Source organism: Pipistrellus hanaki (genome assembly GCF_964339955.1).
Source record: "Pipistrellus hanaki genome assembly, chromosome: 1".
NCBI classification, from domain to species: domain Eukaryota; kingdom Metazoa; phylum Chordata; class Mammalia; order Chiroptera; family Vespertilionidae; genus Pipistrellus; species Pipistrellus hanaki.
Window position 1 is genome coordinate 116,668,455 of NC_140503.1, and position 20,512 is coordinate 116,688,966.

The following is a 20,512-nucleotide window of genomic DNA, read 5'->3' on the forward strand; positions in this document are numbered from 1 at the left end:
GTAACCTTCCTAAGGGCAGTGAAAGTTGACATAGAGTGAATTAGAAAAAGAACAAGCAAAGGGGATTGGAGGCAGCTGTTATAGACCAGAACTTCCCAAACTTTCACATGCACAGATTAGCTAGATATCTTGTTAAAATACAGATTCTGGGTTTAGTATATCTAGATTTGAAATTCTACTTTTCAAGCAAGATCCTTGGTGATATTAATGTTGCTTGAACAAGAGCCACAGTGAGTAGTAAGTGAATAGAGAGGTTTGCTGTTAAAGGAAGCAGATAAGTGGGGCCGTGTAAATTGTCATTAATCTAGGATGCATTATCAAGTTTAGTGATAATACAGATTGTCATAGATGACATGTTTATAAAACTAGAAAAATTGAAAGAATCTATATACAAACTATGTATATACTTTTAAAATTAATATGTTAAATTGTCAAGACTTCTAGGTCAAGGTCAGTGTACAAAATTCAATAATATTTTTATACTAGAGGCCTGATGCATGAAATTCGTGCAATAGTAGGCCTTCCTTCCCCCAGCTGCCAGCACCAGCTTCCCTTTGGCATTGGGGACTCAAGCTTCCCTCCAGATTCCCAGGCTTCCCTCTGGCTGCCGGCAGGCAACCAGGCCCCAGTCTTCCCTAGCAGTCTTAGCTTCGTCCAGAAGGTCGTCTGGAAGGACATCCAGGAGGACATCCAGTCTAATTAGCATATTATGCTTTATTATTATAGATACCAGTAACATAAGGAAAATAAAATTTAAAAAGATACAATCTATAATGGCATCAGAGATAGTATAAAACAAGACTTTAATATTATCAAAAGTAAAATTATTATTAATTATAGCACATCAGTTTTCTTTTGCCTATTTTAATTTTTTATTGTTTAAAACTACTTAAAGTGTTTTTAGAATATGATCAAATATATGTGAATATTTGTATTCATATGTGAATGTGGGTGTTTGTATCCATCCTTTTAAAAAAATATATATTTTGTTGATTTTTTACAGAGAGGAAGGGAGAGGGATAGTTAGAAACATTGATGAGAGAGAAACATCTATCAGCTGCCTCCTGCACACCTCCCACCGGGGATATACCTGCAACCAAGGCACATGCCCTTGACCAGAATCGAACCTCAGAGACCCTTGAGTGCTCTGCCCACTGAGCTAAACCTGTTAGGGCTGTATCCCCCTTTTTATATAAATAGAAAATCTACACATCTTCCCCCACTTTTCACTTCTGTATTAGAAATTGTTCTATAGCAGTGTATTACTCCATTTTGTGGATGTGCCATATTTTATTCAATTTGTCTCAATAAATGGAAATCTGGATTATTTCCAATATTCTATTATTACAAAAAGTGCTTCAGTGAATAGCCTTATGTATATACTTTAATTTTTATTTTTTCCAGAATATTTGTGGGATAGATTTCTAATAGTGGGATGGCTGGATTAAAGAGAAACTACACATCATATGTAATTTTGTTAGATATTGTCAAGTTCTTTTGCATTGGGGTTGTACACTTTTTATTCTATTAGCAATGTATGAGACTGCCTGTTTTTCCATAGCATTTTCAACAGAATATGTTGTCAAATATTTCAACAGAATATGTGATTTTTGCTGATTAGTGAAGAATCTTGGAATAGTTTTTGACAGTTATTGTTTCTTAAAACTTTAAAAAGTTAAAATAGGTACATGCTTACTGAAAAAAAGGATTAACAATATATCCTATCTATTAAAGAGGGGATATGCTAATTGACCATCACACCCTCACAAAGATGGCAGCACCCACAGCCAATTAGGGAATATGCTAATTGACTGCCACACCTCAAGATGGTGTTGCCCAGTCCCCTCAGCCCGGCTGGGGTGTCAGGTATGAGGCATGGCCGGGACTGCCCCCAGGTGGGTTCAGCTGCCCCATGTGCCTGCCTCCGGAGTATTCCAGTCATTTCTGCCCCCAGCCACCCAGGGCTGGCCTGAGGCACAGCAAACCTTGGATGGCAACTGCCAAGCTTCCAGGGCCACCCGAGGCTCAAGTTACCAGGGCTGGCTGAGGCTTGTGCTGCTGGCAGTGGCAGCAGCAGAAATGTGATGGGGGCATCGCCTTCCCCTGATCACCAGGTCACCTTCCGCCCCTGAGGTCTCCCGTACTGTGAGAGGGGGCAGGCCAGGCTGAGAGACTCCCCTTCAGTGCATGAATTTTCATGCACCGGGCCTTTAGTTAATACATAAAATGAAAATGGTTCCTCAATGTCCTACTCTCACTCATTGGGTATAATGCAAACTTTCGATTGACATACAGAGGGACAATTTTGCATATATAGACATACACACATATACATCTATTTATTATTAAGAATGAGAATGCAACCAAAACTGGTTTGGCTCAGTGGATAGAGCGTCGGCCTGCGGACTGAAAGATCCCAGGTTTGATTCCCATCAAGGGCATGTACCTTGGTTGCGGGCACATCCCCAATAGGGGATGTGCAGGAGGCAGCTGATTGATGTTTCTCTCTCATTGATGTTTCTAACTCTATCCCTTTCTCTTCCTCTTTGTAAAAAATCAATAAAATATATATTAAAAAAAAAAAAAGAATGAGAATGCAGACTGTAAATAGTCAGGTATCTTCACCAATATGGAGAATAGGGTGAGTTGGATGGGAGGAACCCGTTTGTTACTATGTACTCTTTTGCATGTTTTGAATGTTATTATGTGTGGACTTTTTAAAAATGCAGTTACCCTCAGGGTTTAGATTATTTGTACAGTAAGTACGTTATCAAATGTTTGTTTTAAAAATTAATGGTAATGTAGCACATTTTAGGAAGTATTTAAAAAATTTTGAGTAGTACTAAGATGTAATTTATATTTTTGGTTTTAACACATATGTAGACACTTGAGTCACCTACATTGTTTTTTGTTTTTTTTTCCCATGCAGAGGATACATGGTAATGGGTGATTCTTTTAATACTTCCTTATTCAAGCAAACTTTTCAAAGAGTCTTCACCAAAGATATACATGGACAGTTTAAAATGGGTTTTGGTGGTACATTAGAAATAAAGGTAAGAAGCAAAACTTGACACGTGTGGTATGTTATCAAGATAAATTTGTAGGCTTGATCATAATTTTACCATTAATCACATACAACATATGCTTTAAAAATAGTGGTTATATTATATTGAAACCCAGTGTTAGATGTTTTGTTCATTAACAAGATGTTTTGTTCATTATGAAATGTACAATGAAAGTTTACTTGAGCATTTCTGCATATTTGCTAGAAAAGAAGATATTATTTAGGTAAAATTTGCTTTAACTTTATTTTTTCTTTTATATAGGGTTTAACATTTTTAGTGCATTTGATCTTTTTTAGGGCTGAATTTGCTTATGCTACTGCTAGATTTTTTAAAATTGCATAATTTTTATCTAATTTAAGAGAAACCTTTTCTGGTCTACTTGAATAATCAGTAATTGTTTTATAGTTGGTAGGTTGTTGATATTAAAAGGTTTAGTGCTAGTATCAAGTGCATTGAAAGCACATTGATACTGAATTTTCATTAAATATTTCTTGCTATTTTATTGAATGCTTGCTAAATGTTCAGCTTTAAGCTAAGAAATTGTAGAGATCATAAGGGATATCTAAAGATCAGGTCTTCTTATAAATAGATTTAGTTTTGATAGATAGACAAGTTTAATATGGAATAGATTTTAATAATAGTAGATTATAAAAGTGCTATAAAGATTTAGGAATGAAAGGTGAATGCATTCGGGATACAGTTTATCCCAGAAAATAAACAATTTTATCGTGACTTACACTGGATTTTGAAAATGGCAGAAATGGTATTTAAGTTGGTTGAAGAGAATGCATTTTAGTCAGGAGCCCAGTGTGAGGAGAGACACAGAGGTGAGGATCAGCACAGTATATTTGGAGAGTGGATGGTTTGTATTGGAATGTAAGGGAAGTAGTTTAATTCTCTGTGTTGATTGCAGTTTTTAGATGCATGTGTAGGCTGAAGCAGTTATTGAAGGTTAAGGAAAAATAGAAGCTGGTGTCTAAGGTTTTGAGTTAGGACGTATTTTGGGTATGGTATGATATTTAATTGAGGATGAGTTATCAAATGGAGACCTCCTCTGGGCAACTGAAATAGAGGAGGATTAATGTTAGGTCAAGGCTAGATTTTAAATTTGGAAGTTAACATAGAAGTGCTCACTGATTAATTATTTTAACATTAGTGTATTTTCATTGAACTTTAACTGTGTAAGAAAATATTTATTCCTAAATACTTATAGTTGAATGTTTGAGCTTATCTTTGAGTACACCAAAGTGTACTATATTTTTATTTGCAGACCTCAAGGGAAATAAAAGTTTCAGGAGCTATTGGACCCTGTGTGTCTCTCAATTCTAAAGGACCCTGTGTGTCTGAAAATGTAAGTCACCTTTATTCTGAAAATAAAGTACAGTTTAATTTTTAGGACAGAACCAATAGAGACCTGGGTGGCACCTTATTGCATTGCTTTAAAAATATTGTGTGGACTCAGTTTAAAAAAAATAAATATTTTATTGATTTTTTACAGAGAGCTAGAAACATCGATGAGAGAGAGGGACATTGACCAGCTGCCTCCTGCACAACCCCCACTGGGGATGTACCCGCAACCAATGTACATGCCCCTGACCAGAATTGAACCTGGGACCAGTCCGCAGACCGACGCTCTATCCACTGAGCCAAACCGGTTTCAGCTGGACTCAGTTTTTTTAGTAGAATGTGGCTCAGCTTCTATTGGTATACCTCTCTTTGTAATTGCTATGTGCGAATACCCCTTTTGCCACACACTCCTAAGTTAAAACTTTTGTTTTTTACGTCTAAGTTATTCCTTACCCCAGTATGCCTGAAAAACAACCACCATGATTTTGAAATTTGGAGACTTCTGAAAATCAAAATTAATTCTGAATTTTTTTGGGAATTAAAAAAAAAATTAATCTTTGTTCAGATTATTACAATTGTTTCTCCATTTCCCCCTATAGTTCCCCTCCACCTAGTTCCCACCCCACACTCTACCCTTACCTCCCCGCCACTGTCCTCATACATAGGTATACCATTTTTGTCCAGTTACTTTCCTTTCCTCCTGAGAATTATCAGTCCACTCCCTTTCTATACCCCTGATTCTATTATATTCACAATTTTATTCTGTTTATCAGATTTCTAATTCACTTGATTTTTAGATTCACTTGTTGATAGATATGTATTTGTTCATAATTTTTATCTTTACTTTTTTTTTTTCTTCCTCTTTGCATTTCATATAATACTAGTTTGGTGTTGATGAAATCCTTTAGCTTTTTCTTATCTGTGAAGCTCTTTATCTGACCTTCAATTCTGAATGATAGCTTTGCTGGGTAGACTAATCTTGCTTGTAGTTTCTTGCTATTTATCACTTTGAATATTTCTTGCCACTCCCTTCTGGCCTGCATAGTTTCTGTTGATAAATCAGCTGACAATCCTTTGGGTGCTCCTTTGTAGATAACTGTTTTTCTCTTGCTGCTTTTAATATTGTCTCTTTGTCTTTTGCTCTTGGCATTTTAATATGATGTGTCTTGGTGTGGTCCTCTTTGGATTCCTTTTGTTCGGGGTTTTCTGTACTTCCTGAACTTGTAAGTCTATTTCTTTCACCAGGTGGGGAAAGTTTTCTGTCATTGTTTCTTCTAATATGTTTTCAATATCTTGCTCTCTCTCTTCTTCTGGCACGCCCATTATTCAGATGTTGGTTCGCTTGAAGTTGTCCCAGAGGCTTCTTACACTAACTTCAAATTTTTTTATTCTTTTTCCTTTTTTCTTTCCCAGTTGAGTGTTTTTTGCTTCTTTGTATTTCAAATCTTTGACTTGATTCTCATGTTCCTCTAGTCTGCTGTTAGGTCTCTGTATATTATTCTTTATTTTAGTCAGTGTATATTTAATTTCTAGTTGGTCCTTTTTCATATCCTCGAGGGTCTTGCTAAATTTATTGGCCTTCTCTAGGAAATTCTTGATAAACCTTATAACTGTGGTTTTGAACTCTATATCCATTCGTTTGTTTTCCTCCATTTCTTTTGTTTGTGATCTGTTTCTTTTTCTCTGCATTTTCGCTGCTTCCTTGAGTTGATTGGGTGGCCTTTTGTGCTAGATGTCCTACATCGCCTAGTTGGTTAGCCTCCCCAGTTACCTGAGGTGGACACTTTTGGTGCACCCATTTGTGGACTGTGTGTACAACCTTGATGTAGTTAAGTCTTGATTGTTGTTGATATCACTGAGAGGAATTGAGCTTCAGGCCAATTGGCTGTAAGGATCAGCTGTGTCTATGCCAGGAGAACTTCTGTGCTGTAGACAGCCTTATGGGACCAGACTTGCAAAATTGCAAAAGCCTCTATGCTCAGCTTGGATGGGGTGGAGTCTCAGAACTGAGCAGGCAGTCTTGGCTTCCCCTAAGCCCTGCCCATTGAGGTCCCTCAGTCTCAGTGTCCCTTGGTAATTGCTGCAAGCACCTCTGAGAGAAAGTTGCCCTCGACTTTCAGACAGTCCAGTTTCTCCCCCAATGAATCTGGATTCCCAGATTTTCTCTTGCAACTGGAGTTCAGTGCAGTTGGGAGCTTCTGACTCCCTCTCGCTAGGGAAAGCCCGTGGCAACCTCAGCAGTCATTCCTCTCTGCATGCACTTCTGTATGTGCACTTCCAGAACCCTACCCACCATGGCTCCTCCAAGTCTCCAAGTCTCTGTGTGCCTTTCTCTCTACTTGATAGTCCAGACTCCCCCTTATGAGCCTGGGTCCACAGGGTTTTGCCCACATTTGGGGTTCAGTGCAGTCAGGAGCTTCTTTCTCCCTCCAGAGAAAGCCAGCCAGGCACTCATCTGCCCTTCCTCTCTGCGCACGTGTCTTCGTACCTCAGCCCTTTGTAACTCTTCTGATTCTCCATTGAGCTTTTCTCTTTCCTTCTAGTTGTAGAATTTCCATGGAGCCAGCTTTCCTGTGGTTCTGGATGATGTCCATTCTGTCATTTAGTTGTAGTTTTGAAATTGTTGTGTGAGGCAGCAGTTTAGGTGCTTACCTATGCCACCATCTTGGTTTCTCTGAATTTTTTTGTTAGTAGAATCTACAACAAAATAAACAAATTAGATAGTCTTACGTTTCAATTCCATACTTATTATTCCATTTAGTGGATGTATAATGCACTTAAAAATTGTAGAATTATGTACTGTTACTGTAGAGAGGATGATGGGATAAATAACACAAAGTGGGTAAACATCTTTAAAATGAGTTGAAAATGAATATTAAGTAGTTTACATGATGAATATTTATTTCTTAAATTTTTTCTTGGGAATAAGCCTGCTTAGCAGTTCTGATCCAGAGAACTTGTATTCTTTTTTTTTTTTTTTTTGAGAACCTATATTCTTATGTGCGTATATTATGTGTTAAATCACTATTTCTTTACACATATCAAATAATTTGATAGAAGGATTTAGTTGTAATTCATCCAGTGGAATATACTTTTTGAAAGTCTATAATATGGAAAACTTATATCAACACTTGTGTATTTAGTTGGCATAAATGTGAATTATTTTATAATTTTATTGTGTAAAAGTTGCTTAATTTTATTTTATGTATATTTTATATGATTTAAAATGTTTAATTTTTTAATATTCAATGAATTTGTTAGAAACCTGAAATTGATTTTTTCTTACTGGAGATTTTATTTCCCCTCTTTTCACGTTGGTATATATTATAGTAATAAATTATGTTGTCTAGTTTTCAAACGTGTTATATTTTTTTCTACAGGAGATAGGAACAGGTGGCACTTGTCAATGGAAGATATGTGGGCTTAGTCCCACTACAACCTTAGCCATATATTTTGAGGTTGTCAATCAGGTATGACTCTTTATATTGGAATATTGAAGCGTATATTTAAACAAGTACTTAATTTAGGCCATGATTTTTTCGAATTTTTTCTTCCAATAGTAAATATAACCCAAAGCTCATTCTATTTTGGAGTACTTATTATTTTCTATTTTTCAAAGTTAAACTTCTTGTGAGAGGACATACTGTAACAGAAAGAGATGTCAGGGAAACTGGCAAATGTCCAACCTTGGGCAACCCAATTTAGTCTCCATTTTTGTTTTTAAATATAAAATTGAAGCGTAAGTAAAATCTTAAATTTTGTCCTAATTATGCGTTTTTGTAATTTGATATCTAGCTCCTAATTGTGACAAGGTACATATATATAATGATATGTGAGTCCGACAAGGATTCCCCCCCTTATATATTTTTTAAAATCTGGAATTCTTAACAAATTTGTGTGTCATTATTGCACTGGGGCTATGCTAACCTTCTGTGTATTATTCCATTTTAGTATGTGCACTGCTGAAGCGAGCATAAGAAAGTTTAATATGTGAAAACACATAGAAAAAAATTACTAGGTAAAGATGCCAATATTTGGCCCAGCTGGTGTGCTAAGTGGTTGAGCATCAACTATGAACCAGGTCACAGTTTGATTCTTGGTCAGGTCACATGCCCAGGTTGCGGGCTCTATTCCCTCGTAGGGGTGTACAGAAGGCAGCCAATCAATGAGATTGAGGTTTCTATCTCTTCCTCTTACTTCTCTAAAAATCAATAAAGTAAACATTTAAAAAAATTCCAATAACTGGAAAGATTTTTTTTGCTATAGGATGAAGTTATATTAAATCTCTCTCTCTCTCTCTCTCTCTCTGTCTCTCTCTCACACACACACACACACACACACACACACACAGACACACACACGTATATATACACTACACACACACACACACACACACACACATATATATATATATACACACACACATTAAATCATTTAATGTATAAATTACTGATTTATATACCAGTAGTTATTAGGCATAAAATGAATCACAGACAATTAACAGCCTTTCTAAGATTTTTTTTTTAACAGTTAAAATTTGGGGGAAATATAATGGCTGATATTGACCAAAACAAACCAAAATCAAAGCAAGAATATCATCAAAGGGCATGAAGTTTTCCTTTTAACTACTTGCTATTTCTTTCTGAGGATCATTACTATAATCATTACTCTCTTCTCATTAATAGTTTTCTAGCTGAAACAGGTTTGGCTCAGTGGAAAGAGTGTCGGCCTGCGGACTGAAAGGTCCCGGGTTCGATTCCAGTCAAGGGCATATACCTTGGTTGTGGGCACATTCCCAGTGCAGGATGTGCAGGAGGCAGCTGATCGATGTTTCTCTCTCATTGATGTTTCTAACTCTATCTCTCTCCCTTCCTCTCTGTAAAAAAAATCAATAAAATATATTAAAAAAATAGTTTTCTATTGGTCAGCTGTTCATCATGTGATTATCTTCCTAAAAGTTCTGTTTTCATTTTACACTCACAGGGGAGTATGACTTAGTTCAGTTTCTATTTCCAATTACTGTTAGGCAAAATTACCTCATCCCTTTCCTTATCCATTAATTTTTTACACTTCTCCTTTAATTTCTTTTTTCATATCCTTCTGAATTATGTATTACATGAAATTGATATCCTACTTGAACTCTTATCCTTCATCATTCTCCCCCTTTGCCAAATCCAGTTCTCTTTTATGTGACATATTACAACTGTTTTGTATGTACTGTAAAAAAATCCTTTAATCAATATTAGAATTTATTTTATTAGTGCTAGGATATGCAGTCAATGACTAAATGACAACAACATAATAGATTTTGTTTATTTTTACTCTTTTAAACAGCATAATGCTCCAATTCCTCAAGGAGGGCGTGGTGCAATTCAGTTTGTGACTCAGTATCAGCATTCAAGTGGGCAGAGACGCATTCGAGTGACCACCATTGCAAGGAAGTAAGTTGATTTGTTAGAGATTTAATTTACATATCAACACCATTCTGGATTGTGCTCTTCCAAACTGGGTTCCAGCCAGTTCCACCCTCTAGTTGCTTTCCCACACCATTTGGGGGTGAGGCTGGCTGGCCAACGTCCCATAACCCCTCCCCTAGCTGCTGACCCTCAATTGCCCCAACCCCACCTCATTTGGTGGCCGGGCAGGCCAGCCCGCTGCCCACAGCCCCTCCCGACAGCCGGACCACCCCTTACCACCCCCCAATTAGGGATAGAGTCTACCAGCCAATCGCCTGTGGCCCTACCCCCCAACCAGTCCACCGCGATTGGCTGGCCAACCTCCTACTGTTTCCTCATCCCGACAGGCCAGACCCCACCTGTGCATGAATTCATGCACTGGGCCTCTAGCATTAAAATAAAAAGCTTTTGCACTGCAAAAGATGCCATGAAGAAAATAACAAGAGCCCACTGTATGAGAGAACATATTTGCCAATGATACATCTAATGAGGGTTTACTCAACAAAATACATAGGGAACTCATACAACTTAACAAAAGGAAGACAAACAATTCAATTTAAAAATGGGCAAAGGACCTAAATAGACACTTCACAAAAGTGGACATACAGAAAGCTAAGAGAAATGAAAAAAATGCTCAAAGTCATTAATCATCCAAGAGATGCAAATCAAAATGACAATGAGATATCACCTCACACCTGTAAAAATGACCATTATCAACAAACAACAAGTGTTGGATAGGTTGTGGAGAAAAGGGAACCCCAGTACATTGCTGGTGGGAATATAGGCTAATGCAGCCAATATGGAGTTGTTATGGCAAACAATATGGAGTTTCCTCAAAAAATTAAAAATGAAACCTGCATTTGACTAAATGATCTCACTTCTAGTAGTATAGCCTAGGAAACCTGAAACATTCATCAGAAAGGATATATATACCCCTATGTTCATAGCAGTGCAAGTTATAACAGCTATGATTGAAATCTGCCTAAGTGCCCATCAACAGAAGAGTGAATAAAAAACTATGGTATATTTACACAATGGAATAGTAGGTGGCAATAAAAAAGAACGAATACTTTCCATTTGCGACAGAATGGATAGACTTGGAGAGTATTATGCTAAGCGAAATAAACCAGTCAGAGTAAGAGAAGTATCATGATCTCACTCATGTGGAATCTAATGAACCAAATAAACCGATGAACAAAAATAGACCCAGAGACATAGAAACATGAACAGTCTGTCAAACACAGAAGGAAAGCAGGCGAGAGTGGATGGGAAGAGATCAACCAATGAACAAGTTATGTAGAACTTGTGGACACAGACAATGGGGTAGTGATGGCCTGGCTGGGATGAATGGGAGTGGGCTGGAAGAGGTTAATGGAAGAAAAAAGAACTATATAATACTTTCAACAATAAAGATTAAAAAATATATAATAATAAAGTCATGCTTGTATATAAAAAAAATAAGAACAATCTAATTCTACACTTAAAGGAACTAGAAAGAGAACATATAAAGCCCAAAGTGAGTAGAAGAAAGGAAATAATAAAGACCAGAGTAGAAATAAAGTTTAAAAAGCAATGAAGCAATCAATAAAACCAAGAGTTGTTTCTTTGAAAAAGATAAATAAGATTGACAAACCTTTAACTAGACTTACCAAGAAAAAAAGAGGGAGAAACCAAAATGGCGGCATAAGGTAGACACCTAAATGCAGCCTACCAACAATTTTAAATTTACAACTGGAAAACAGAGGAAACATTACCCGAAACACCAGATGGCTGGCTGAGAGGAAGCTCTACCATCTAGGAAGGGAAGAGAAGGGACGCTGAGCCTCAGAAACTGGAGGTGTAGAGATCTGTGCGTGCGGAAAAGGTGGACCCCAAGTTTGCTGCTGGCTTACTCCCGGCGTGTGGAAAGGGCGGGCAGCTAATGCGCGGCTGGCTTTCATGTTCGGGAGGAAAATAGAACCGCCCTATTGCTCTGATAGACAGCCCCAGTCAGGGAGAGGTTGGACTGTCAGGCAGTGGGCAAGCTCTCTCGGAGGTGCGTGTGGCAAACAGCCATTACTGCAGGACTCAAGAACCGGACACTCTTAGGGAGGGGCTGACGGGAAACCAAAGCTTGTCTGCACCACACCGAGACTCTGCCCCATCCAAGCGGAGCACAGAAGCCCTTCCAGTGGCTAGCTTTCTTGTTCGGGAGAAAAAAACCAAAACAAACAAACAAACAAAAAAAACTCCCAACTGAACTGAGAGACAACTCTGAGCTGGGAAAAAACTGGCTGTCAGGGAGTAGGCAAAACTCGAGAACATCCTTTCCCCAAGAGGTGCGCAGGCATACAGCCAGTCTTGCGGGACTTGCCGCGAATAGGACTTTCCCAAGGCGGGACTGACTGGGAACCAAAGCTTGTCTGTGCCACCCCAAGATTCTGCCCCATCCAAGCTGAGCACAGAAGCCCTCCTAGCTGAGCACTGCTGATCCTCACAGCCAGTTGGCTTGGAGATCATCTCTCCCCAGTGATACCAACAACAAGCAAGGCTTAACAACAAGACTGCACACACAGCCCACAAAGGGCTGCGCCAAGACTGTCCACCTCAGGTAACTGGGAAGGCTGTGCTACTAGGCTCTGCCAGGACACCTAGCACACAAAGCTATTCCATCAAATCAGGGAAGCAGCTAAAATGCAGAGAAGAATCAGGACACAAAGGAAGGAAATCGAGGAACGTAAAAGAATGGACATTGAGTTCAAAACCACAGTTATAAGGTTTTTCAAGAATTTCCTTGAAAAGGCCCATAAAATAAATGAGATCTTTGAGGATATGAAAAGGGATCAACTAGAAATAAAGAATACATTGTCTGAAATAAAAATATTATACAGAGTTCTAAAAACAGAATGGAAGATCACTAGATTTGGAACACGAAGAGCCAGAGGACACTCCTCTGCAGAAGCAAGAAGGGAAGAGAATCCAGAAAGTTGAAGATAGTGTAAGAAGCCTCTGGGACAACTTCAAGTGAACCAACATCAGAATTATGGGGGTCCCAGAAGATGAGAGAGAGCAAGATATCGAAAACATACTGAAGGAAATATTGACAGAAAACTCCCCCACCTGGTGAAAGAAATAGACTTACAAGTCTAGGAAGTGCACAGAACCCCAAACAAAAGGAATCCAAAGAGGACCACATCAAGACACATCATAATTAAAATGCTAAGAGCAAAAGACAAAGAGAATATTAAAAGCAGCAAGAGAAAAGCAGGCAGTTACCTATAAAGGAGCACCCATACGATTGTCAGCTGATTTCTCAACAGAAACCATGCAGGCCAGACGGGAATGGCAAGAAATATTCAAGGTGATGAATAGCAAGAACCTACGGCCAAAAATACTCTACCAGAAAAGCTATCACTCAGAATCGAAGGCCAGATAAAGAGCTTCACAAATAAAAAAAAGCTAAAGGAGTTCATCACCGCCAAACCAGAATTATATGAATTGCTGAAGGGGGTTCTTTCAGAAGAGAAAGTAAATAAAGATAAAAACTATGAACAACAAATACGTAACTATCAACAAGAGAATCTAAAAACCAAGGGAATTAAAAAATCTGATGAACAATATTAACTGTTGAATATAATAGAATCATAGGTATGTAAGGACTGACGATTCTCAGGAAAAAGGTAGTGGGGGAATGTGGGAAGAGACTGAACAAAAGCTGTGCACCTGTGGATGAGGACAATGTGGGGGTGGGGAAAGGGCAGAGGGTGGGGTGGGAACCTGTTGGAGGGGAACAATGGAGGGGGAAAAAAGAGGAACATTTTTAATAATCTGAACAATAAAGATGTATTTAAAATTGAAAATAAAAGAAAAGAAAAAGAAAAAAAAAAGAAAAAAAGAGAGAGGCTCAAATGAATAAAATCAGGAATGAAAGAGAAGTAACAACTGATACTAAAGGAATTCAAAGGACTGTATGAAAATATTATGAGGCAGCTGGTCGATGTTTCTCTCTCATCGACGTTTCTAGCTCTCTATCTCCCTCTCTGTAAAAAATCAATAAAATATATTAAAAATTAAAAAGACAAAGAAAATATTATGAATAACTATATGCCAACAAAATTTGACAACCTGTGTGAAATGGGTAAATTCCTAGAAACGTACAGTCTTCCAAAACTGAATCTTGAAGAATCAGATAATCTGAATAGACAGGGCATAACTAGTGAAATTGAAGCAATAATAAAACTCAACAAACAAAAATTCTGGACTTGATGGCTTCAAAGGTAAATTTTACTGAATATTTAAAAAACTAACCCATCCTTCTCAAACTATTCCAAAAAATTCAAGAGGAGGAAACAATTCCAAGGTCTTTTTTATGAGGCCAGCATGATGCTAACTCCAAAATCAGATATAGACATTAGAATGAAAGAAAATTATTGGCCAGTATCCCTGATGAACATAGGTGCTAAAGTCCTCAGAAAAATATTAGTAAACCAGAACCAGCAATACATTAAAAATATAGTACACCATGCTCAAGTGGGATTTATTCCAGGTATGCAAGTTTGGTACAATATCTACAAATCAATAAACTTGATATACCACATGAAGAGAATGAAGGTTAAAAACCACACGATCATATCAATAGATGCAGAAAAAGAATTTTATAAAGTCTAACACCCTTTTATGATATAAACTCTCAGCAAAGGAGGAAAGGAGAGAACATACCTCAACATAATAAAGGCTATACATAAACCCACATACTCAGTGGGTAAAAACTACAAGCGTTTGTTTTAAGATCCAGAACAAGACAGGGATGTCTACTTTCACAAATCTTATTCAAAACTAGAGAACCAGTGCACGAGATTCATGCACTGGGTGGGGGCAGGGCCCTCAGCCTGGTCTGTACCTTCTTGCACTCCGGGGCTCTCTCAGGGCCCTTCGCTTCTGTGTTGAGCATCTGCCCCCTGGTAGTCAGTGCATATCATAGCGACCAGTCATTCCACTGTTTGGTCAATTTGCATATTATACTTTTATTATGTAGGATAGTACTGGAAGTCCTAGCCACAGCAGTTAGACAAGAAATAAAAGGCATCCAAATTGAAAAGGTAGAAAACTCATTATTTGGAGATGATATGGTACTGTATAAAGAAAGCCCTAAAGATTCCACTGAAAAACTACTAAAACTGCTAAATTAACTCAGTAAAGTAACAGGATACAAAATAATTATCCAGAAATCAGTTGCATTTATTTACACCAAAGTGAAACTAAGAAAATAAAACATAACACCTATTTACAAGTGCATTAAAAAAAAAATCTCTAGGAATAAATTTAACCAAGGATGTAAAAGATCTGTCCTTGAAACTTAAGATTCAGAACAATGAATTGAATAATATAAAAATAAGTTGAAACATATAACATGTTTATGGATAGGAAGAATTAATATCATTAAAATGCCCATTCTCAAAGCAATCTAGATTCAACGCAATTCATACCAAGATATCAATGGCATATTTCACAGAACTAGAACAAATATTCCCAAAATTTGGACCCAGAATAGCCACAGCAATCTTGAGGAAAAAAAGAAGTTGGAGGAATCATGCTACCTAATATCAAAATATATTACAAGGCTATAGTTATCAAAACAGCATGATACTGGCATTAAAACAGACATATAAATCAGTGAAACAGAATAGAGAGTCCAGAAATAAACCCATGCCTTTATGAACAATTAATATTTGACAAAGTAGGAAAGAACATATAATGGAGTAACTATAGTCTCAATAAATGGTGTTTGGAAAATTGGATATAAACATGCAAAAACATGAAACTAGACCATCTTCTCACATTATACACAAGAATAACCTCAAAATGGATTAAAGACTTAAATGTTAGACTCAAAACCATAAAAATCCTAGAAAAAAAATTGGCAGTGAAATCTTGGACATTTCTTGTAGTGATATATATATTTTTTGTTGATGTATTGCTGCTAGCAATGGAAAACAAAGGAAAAAAGGAAACAAATTTGACTGGATCAAACAAAAAAGTTTGCACAGCAAAGGACATCATCAACAAAATGAAAAAACACCCCACTGATTGGGAGAACATATTCACCAATGACACATTTGATAAGGGTCCATAGCCAAAATTTATAACAAACTAATAGAACTCAGCACCAAAAAACCACACCTATAATTAAATACCAAATGGGCAAAGGACCTGAATAGGTACTTTTCCAAAGGGCACGTGCAGGCCAATAGGCAAATGAAAAGATGTTCAATGTCACTAGTCATCAGAGAAATGCAAATTAAAGTACAATAAGATATCACCTCACAACTGTCAGAATGGCTGTCATCAGAAAATCAATAAACAACTGTTCATGAGAATATGAGACCCCTGTGCACTGTTGGTAGGAATGCAGATTGGTGCAGCTATTGTAGAAAGCAGTAAGGAATTATCTCAAAAAATCAAAAATGAAACTAATTGCCATATGATCAGCAATTTCACTTGTGGGAATATATCTGAAGACTTCTGAAACAGATTTAAAAGAATTTTTGCACTACTATATTCATTGCAGCATTATTTACAATTGCCAAGATTTAGAAGCAGCCCAAGTTCCCATCAGTAGATGAGCTTCTACACAATGGAATGCTACATGGCTATAAAAAAAGAAGGAAATCTTCCCTTTTGCAACAACATGGATGGAACTGAATAGTATTATACTAAGTGAAATTAGCCAGTCAGAGAAAGACAAATACCATGTAATTTCTTTTATATGTAAAATCTAATGAACGAAATAAACTGACAAAGAAAATATAAACAGACTTTAGATACAGATAACAGACTGATGGCTGTCAGAGGGGAGGGGGTTTTGGTGCTGGGTGAAAAAGGTGAAAGGATGAAACAAACAAAAACATCACTTTGTAGCCTGGCTGGTGTGGTTAAGAAGTTGGAGTGTCCTCCCATACACCAAAAAGTGGTGGGTTTGATTCCCAGTCAGAGGTCATCTAGATAATATTGGAATTTTAAAATATTGGAGTAATTTTATGTACCTTTTAAATTAAATTATGTGTGATAGCCCAACTACAATATTATGAATATAATAATTTAGAAGCATTTCTGTGTTTTCTTCTTGTCTTTAGCTGGGCAGATGCTCAAACTCAAATCCAGAACATTGCTGCATCTTTTGACCAGGAGGCTGCTGCCATTCTTATGGCCAGGCTGGCAATATATAGAGCAGAAACAGAGGAAGGGCCAGATGTGCTTAGATGGCTAGACAGACAGCTCATTCGACTGGTATGTAGTGAACATCGTGCTTTCCTTAATCTGTGTATGCCATTATCTGTAGTAAATATTTGTTGCTGATAATCTTTTATTTTTTTAAAAAAAGCTCATTTATTTATGTTTATGTTTAATAAATCTTTACTGATCATATTATTACAGTTGTTCCTCTTTTCCCCCCATAGCTCCCCTCTGTCCTCATCCATAGGTGTACCATTTTTGTCCAGTCTATTCCCACACCCCCTATGACACTCCCTTCCCCCCCAAGAATTGTCAGTCCACTCCCTTTCTATGCCCCTGATTCTATTATATTCACCAGTTTATTCAGTGCATCAGATTTTTTATTCACTTGATTTTTAGATTCCGTTGTTGATAGCTATGTATTTGTTGTTCATAATTTTTATCTTTACCTGTTTCTTCTTCTTCCTTTTCTTAAAGAATACCCTTCAGCATTTCATATAATACTGGTTTGGCAGTGATGAACTACTTTAGCTTTTTCTTAACTGTGAAGCTCTTTATCTGACCTTCCATTTTGAATGATAGCTGGTAGTCTAATCTTGGTTGTAGGTTCTTGCTGTTCATCACTTTGAATGAATATTTCTTGCCATTCCCTTTTGGCCTGCATAGTTTCTGTTTAGAAATCAGCTGATAGTTATATGGGTCCTACCTTGAAGGTAACTAACAGTTTTTCTCTTGCTGCTTTAAGATTCTTTCTTTGTATTTTGCTCTTGGCATTTTTATTATGATGTGTCTTGTGTGATCCTCTTTGGATTCCTTTTGTTTGGGATTCGCTGTGCTTCCTGTACTTGTAAGTCTATTTCTTTCACCAGGTTGGGGGAAAGTTTTCTGTCACTATTTCTTCCAATAGGTTTTCAATATCTTGCTCGCTCTCTTCTTCTGGCACGCCCATAATTCAGATGTTGGTATGCATGAAGTTGTCCCAGAGGCTTCTTACACTATCTTCATATTTTTGGATTCTTTTTTCTTTTTGCTTTTCTGGTTGCGCGTTTTCTGATTCTTTGTATTTCAAATCTTTCACTTGATTTTTGGGATCCTCTAGTCTGCTGTCTCTGTATGTTATTCTTTATTTCAGTCAGTGTATGTTTAATTTCTCGTTGGTCCTTTTTCATATCCTCGAGGGTCTCACTAAATTTATCAGTTGTTTCTAGAAGATTCTTGAGTAGCCTTATAATCGTGGTTTTGAACTCTGTATCCAGTAGTTTGTTTCCCTCCATTTCTTTCATTTGTCACCTGTTTCTTTGTCTCTGCATTTTGGATGCTTCCCTGAGTTAATAGAGTGGCTTTGTGTGCTAGGTGTCCTTTAGGGCCCACTGTCTCAGCCTCCCCAATTACCTGAGGTGGATACTCTTGGTGCATCCTTTTGTGAGCTGGGTGCACAGTTATAGTTAAGCCTTAAGTGTTGTTGGTATCACTGGGAGAAATTGAGCTCCAGGCCAGTTGGCTGTGATGATCAGTTATGTCTACAGTGGGAGAAATTCTGTGCTGGAGACACCCTTATGAGATAAGATTTGCTTCAGTGGGGCTTTGGTGCTCACTGAGTCTGTCCCCTGAGTGTGTTTCTTATGGATCTGAGGAGTTGTAATCTGGATGGTCCCACTCTGATCACTGTTGGTACACTGGCTCTTGGCTCTCCAAGAAGTTGCAAATTTAGCTTCTGCCTGAGGCCACCCAGCAGGAGCTACGGAGAGATCTGCAGATTCCTCTTCTTTGTTTGGGGTTTGGAGGTGCCCAGATGAGCCTCAGCTGTGAATCAATGCAAGCTACTGTGGAGCTTTGAGCCTTTTTTTGAAGTTTCAGTGCTCTCTGACCCAGCTACTGTTTGTTAGGTAATTTTAAATTGCAAAGGGCCAGGCCATTCATATGCAAAAGTCTCTGTGAACAGCTGGGGTGCTGTTGTAAATTGGGTGGCGGGGTCTCAGGGAATCAACAAGGCAGAGTAAACAGCAATGGCTGACCTTCAGCCCTGCCCTAAATGGCCCCCGGGTCTCAGTATCCCTTGGTAATTGCTGCAAGCACCTCTGAGAGAAAGCCATCCTTGTGTTCCGGCCCAATGCCAAACACCAGTTTCCCCCCCATATGAGTCTGGGTTCCCAGAATGTTGCTCAGAACTGGAGTTCAGAGCCATTGGGAGCTTGTGTCTTCCTCCCGATTGAAAAAGACAACAATGTACTCAGTTGCCAGTCCTTTTTGTGCACATGCCTCTGTACCTCTGTTATTTACTTCCACACCTCCTCTCCTCTCAGTGTCAGTGTGCTGTTGTCTTCCCTTCTAGCTGTAAAATTTTCACTCACCCAGCCTTCCTGACGTTCTGGATGATGTTCACTTTGTCTTTTAGTTGTAGTTTTGAAATGGTTGTGCAAGGCAGCAAGTTCAGGGTTTTACCTATGCCACCATCTTGATTTCTCTCCCTAATGTTTTATTGTAATAGAATCCTATGTACAATAGGAAATATGTATACTTAATAAATGTGATTTGATGTTCTGAATAATGCCTGATATATTGGCTTTTTCACATCTTTTCAAGGTATTAGATATACTAGGTCAGCACTATCCAAGAGAACTTTCTGCAGTGGTGAAAATACCTATAGTTTGCATTGTTCATATGGAACTATTACCCACATGTAGCTATAGAGCTCTTCCAATACAGAGGTGGGCAAAAGTGGGTTTATAGTTGTGAGTATGTGAAACAGTATATCCTGTGTTACTTATTCATTACTGTATTATTTATTTTTATTACAACTATAAACCTATTTTGCCCACCCCTGTATAACTATTGCAACCAAGGAACTGAATTTAAAAAAAAATTAATTACTTTAAATTACCACATGCAGGTAGTGACTATCATATTGGACAGTGAAAATTATTATTTTAATCTATAAGTTTCACCAGTGAAGTATAATTAGGAAACATTGGAGCCTGCCATACTCCTTTATTTTCAATAGTAAGATTTGTTTTCTAAGGATTGGCTCTACAACTATAGCATTTCTATTCTTTGGATAACAGTAGTTCTGAAGTGATTTTTCCTGGAAGCCAAAAAAATGTAATCAAATCAATTATGCCTTTTTATATGCCCTATAAGGCATATATAAACACATGAATGATATAGTACATTCCTTTGGTTGTAATAAGTCTTTTAGTAAGTCTATAAGTAATATTCCAATTTTAGCCTATATCAAATGTCTGCCTCCTAAAGGATAATAGCTTTTTAAAATAGAATATATATAGGCTACAGTTTTAATTGTATGCCAGGAATTATGTTACTAACATGTTTTATTTTATTTAGTGTCAGAAATTTGGAGAGTATCACAAAGATGATCCAAGTTCCTTCAGATTTTCAGAAACTTTCTCCCTTTATCCACAGGTGAGTAAATAA

The 20,512-nt window shown here is 37.5% G+C and overlaps 1 protein-coding gene and 1 pseudogene across 2 annotated transcripts in view; both read left to right on the forward strand.

Annotated features, from left to right (window-relative positions):
- Positions 1 to 20,512, forward strand: part of LOC311620775 (neurofilament light polypeptide-like) — a 1,158,328-nt pseudogene that overhangs the window by 1,026,863 nt on the left and 110,953 nt on the right. The window lies entirely within an intron of this gene.
- SEC23A (SEC23 homolog A, COPII coat complex component) overlaps positions 1 to 20,512 on the forward strand; it is a 78,826-nt gene that overhangs the window by 34,244 nt on the left and 24,070 nt on the right. The window contains exons 10-15 of the mRNA XM_084868446.1: positions 2,930 to 3,053; positions 4,336 to 4,416; positions 7,793 to 7,882; positions 9,747 to 9,853; positions 16,981 to 17,134; positions 20,423 to 20,500. Coding sequence (XP_084724572.1) covers positions 2,930 to 3,053; positions 4,336 to 4,416; positions 7,793 to 7,882; positions 9,747 to 9,853; positions 16,981 to 17,134; positions 20,423 to 20,500 — 634 coding nt within the window. The remainder of the gene's footprint in view (positions 1 to 2,929; positions 3,054 to 4,335; positions 4,417 to 7,792; positions 7,883 to 9,746; positions 9,854 to 16,980; positions 17,135 to 20,422; positions 20,501 to 20,512) is intronic.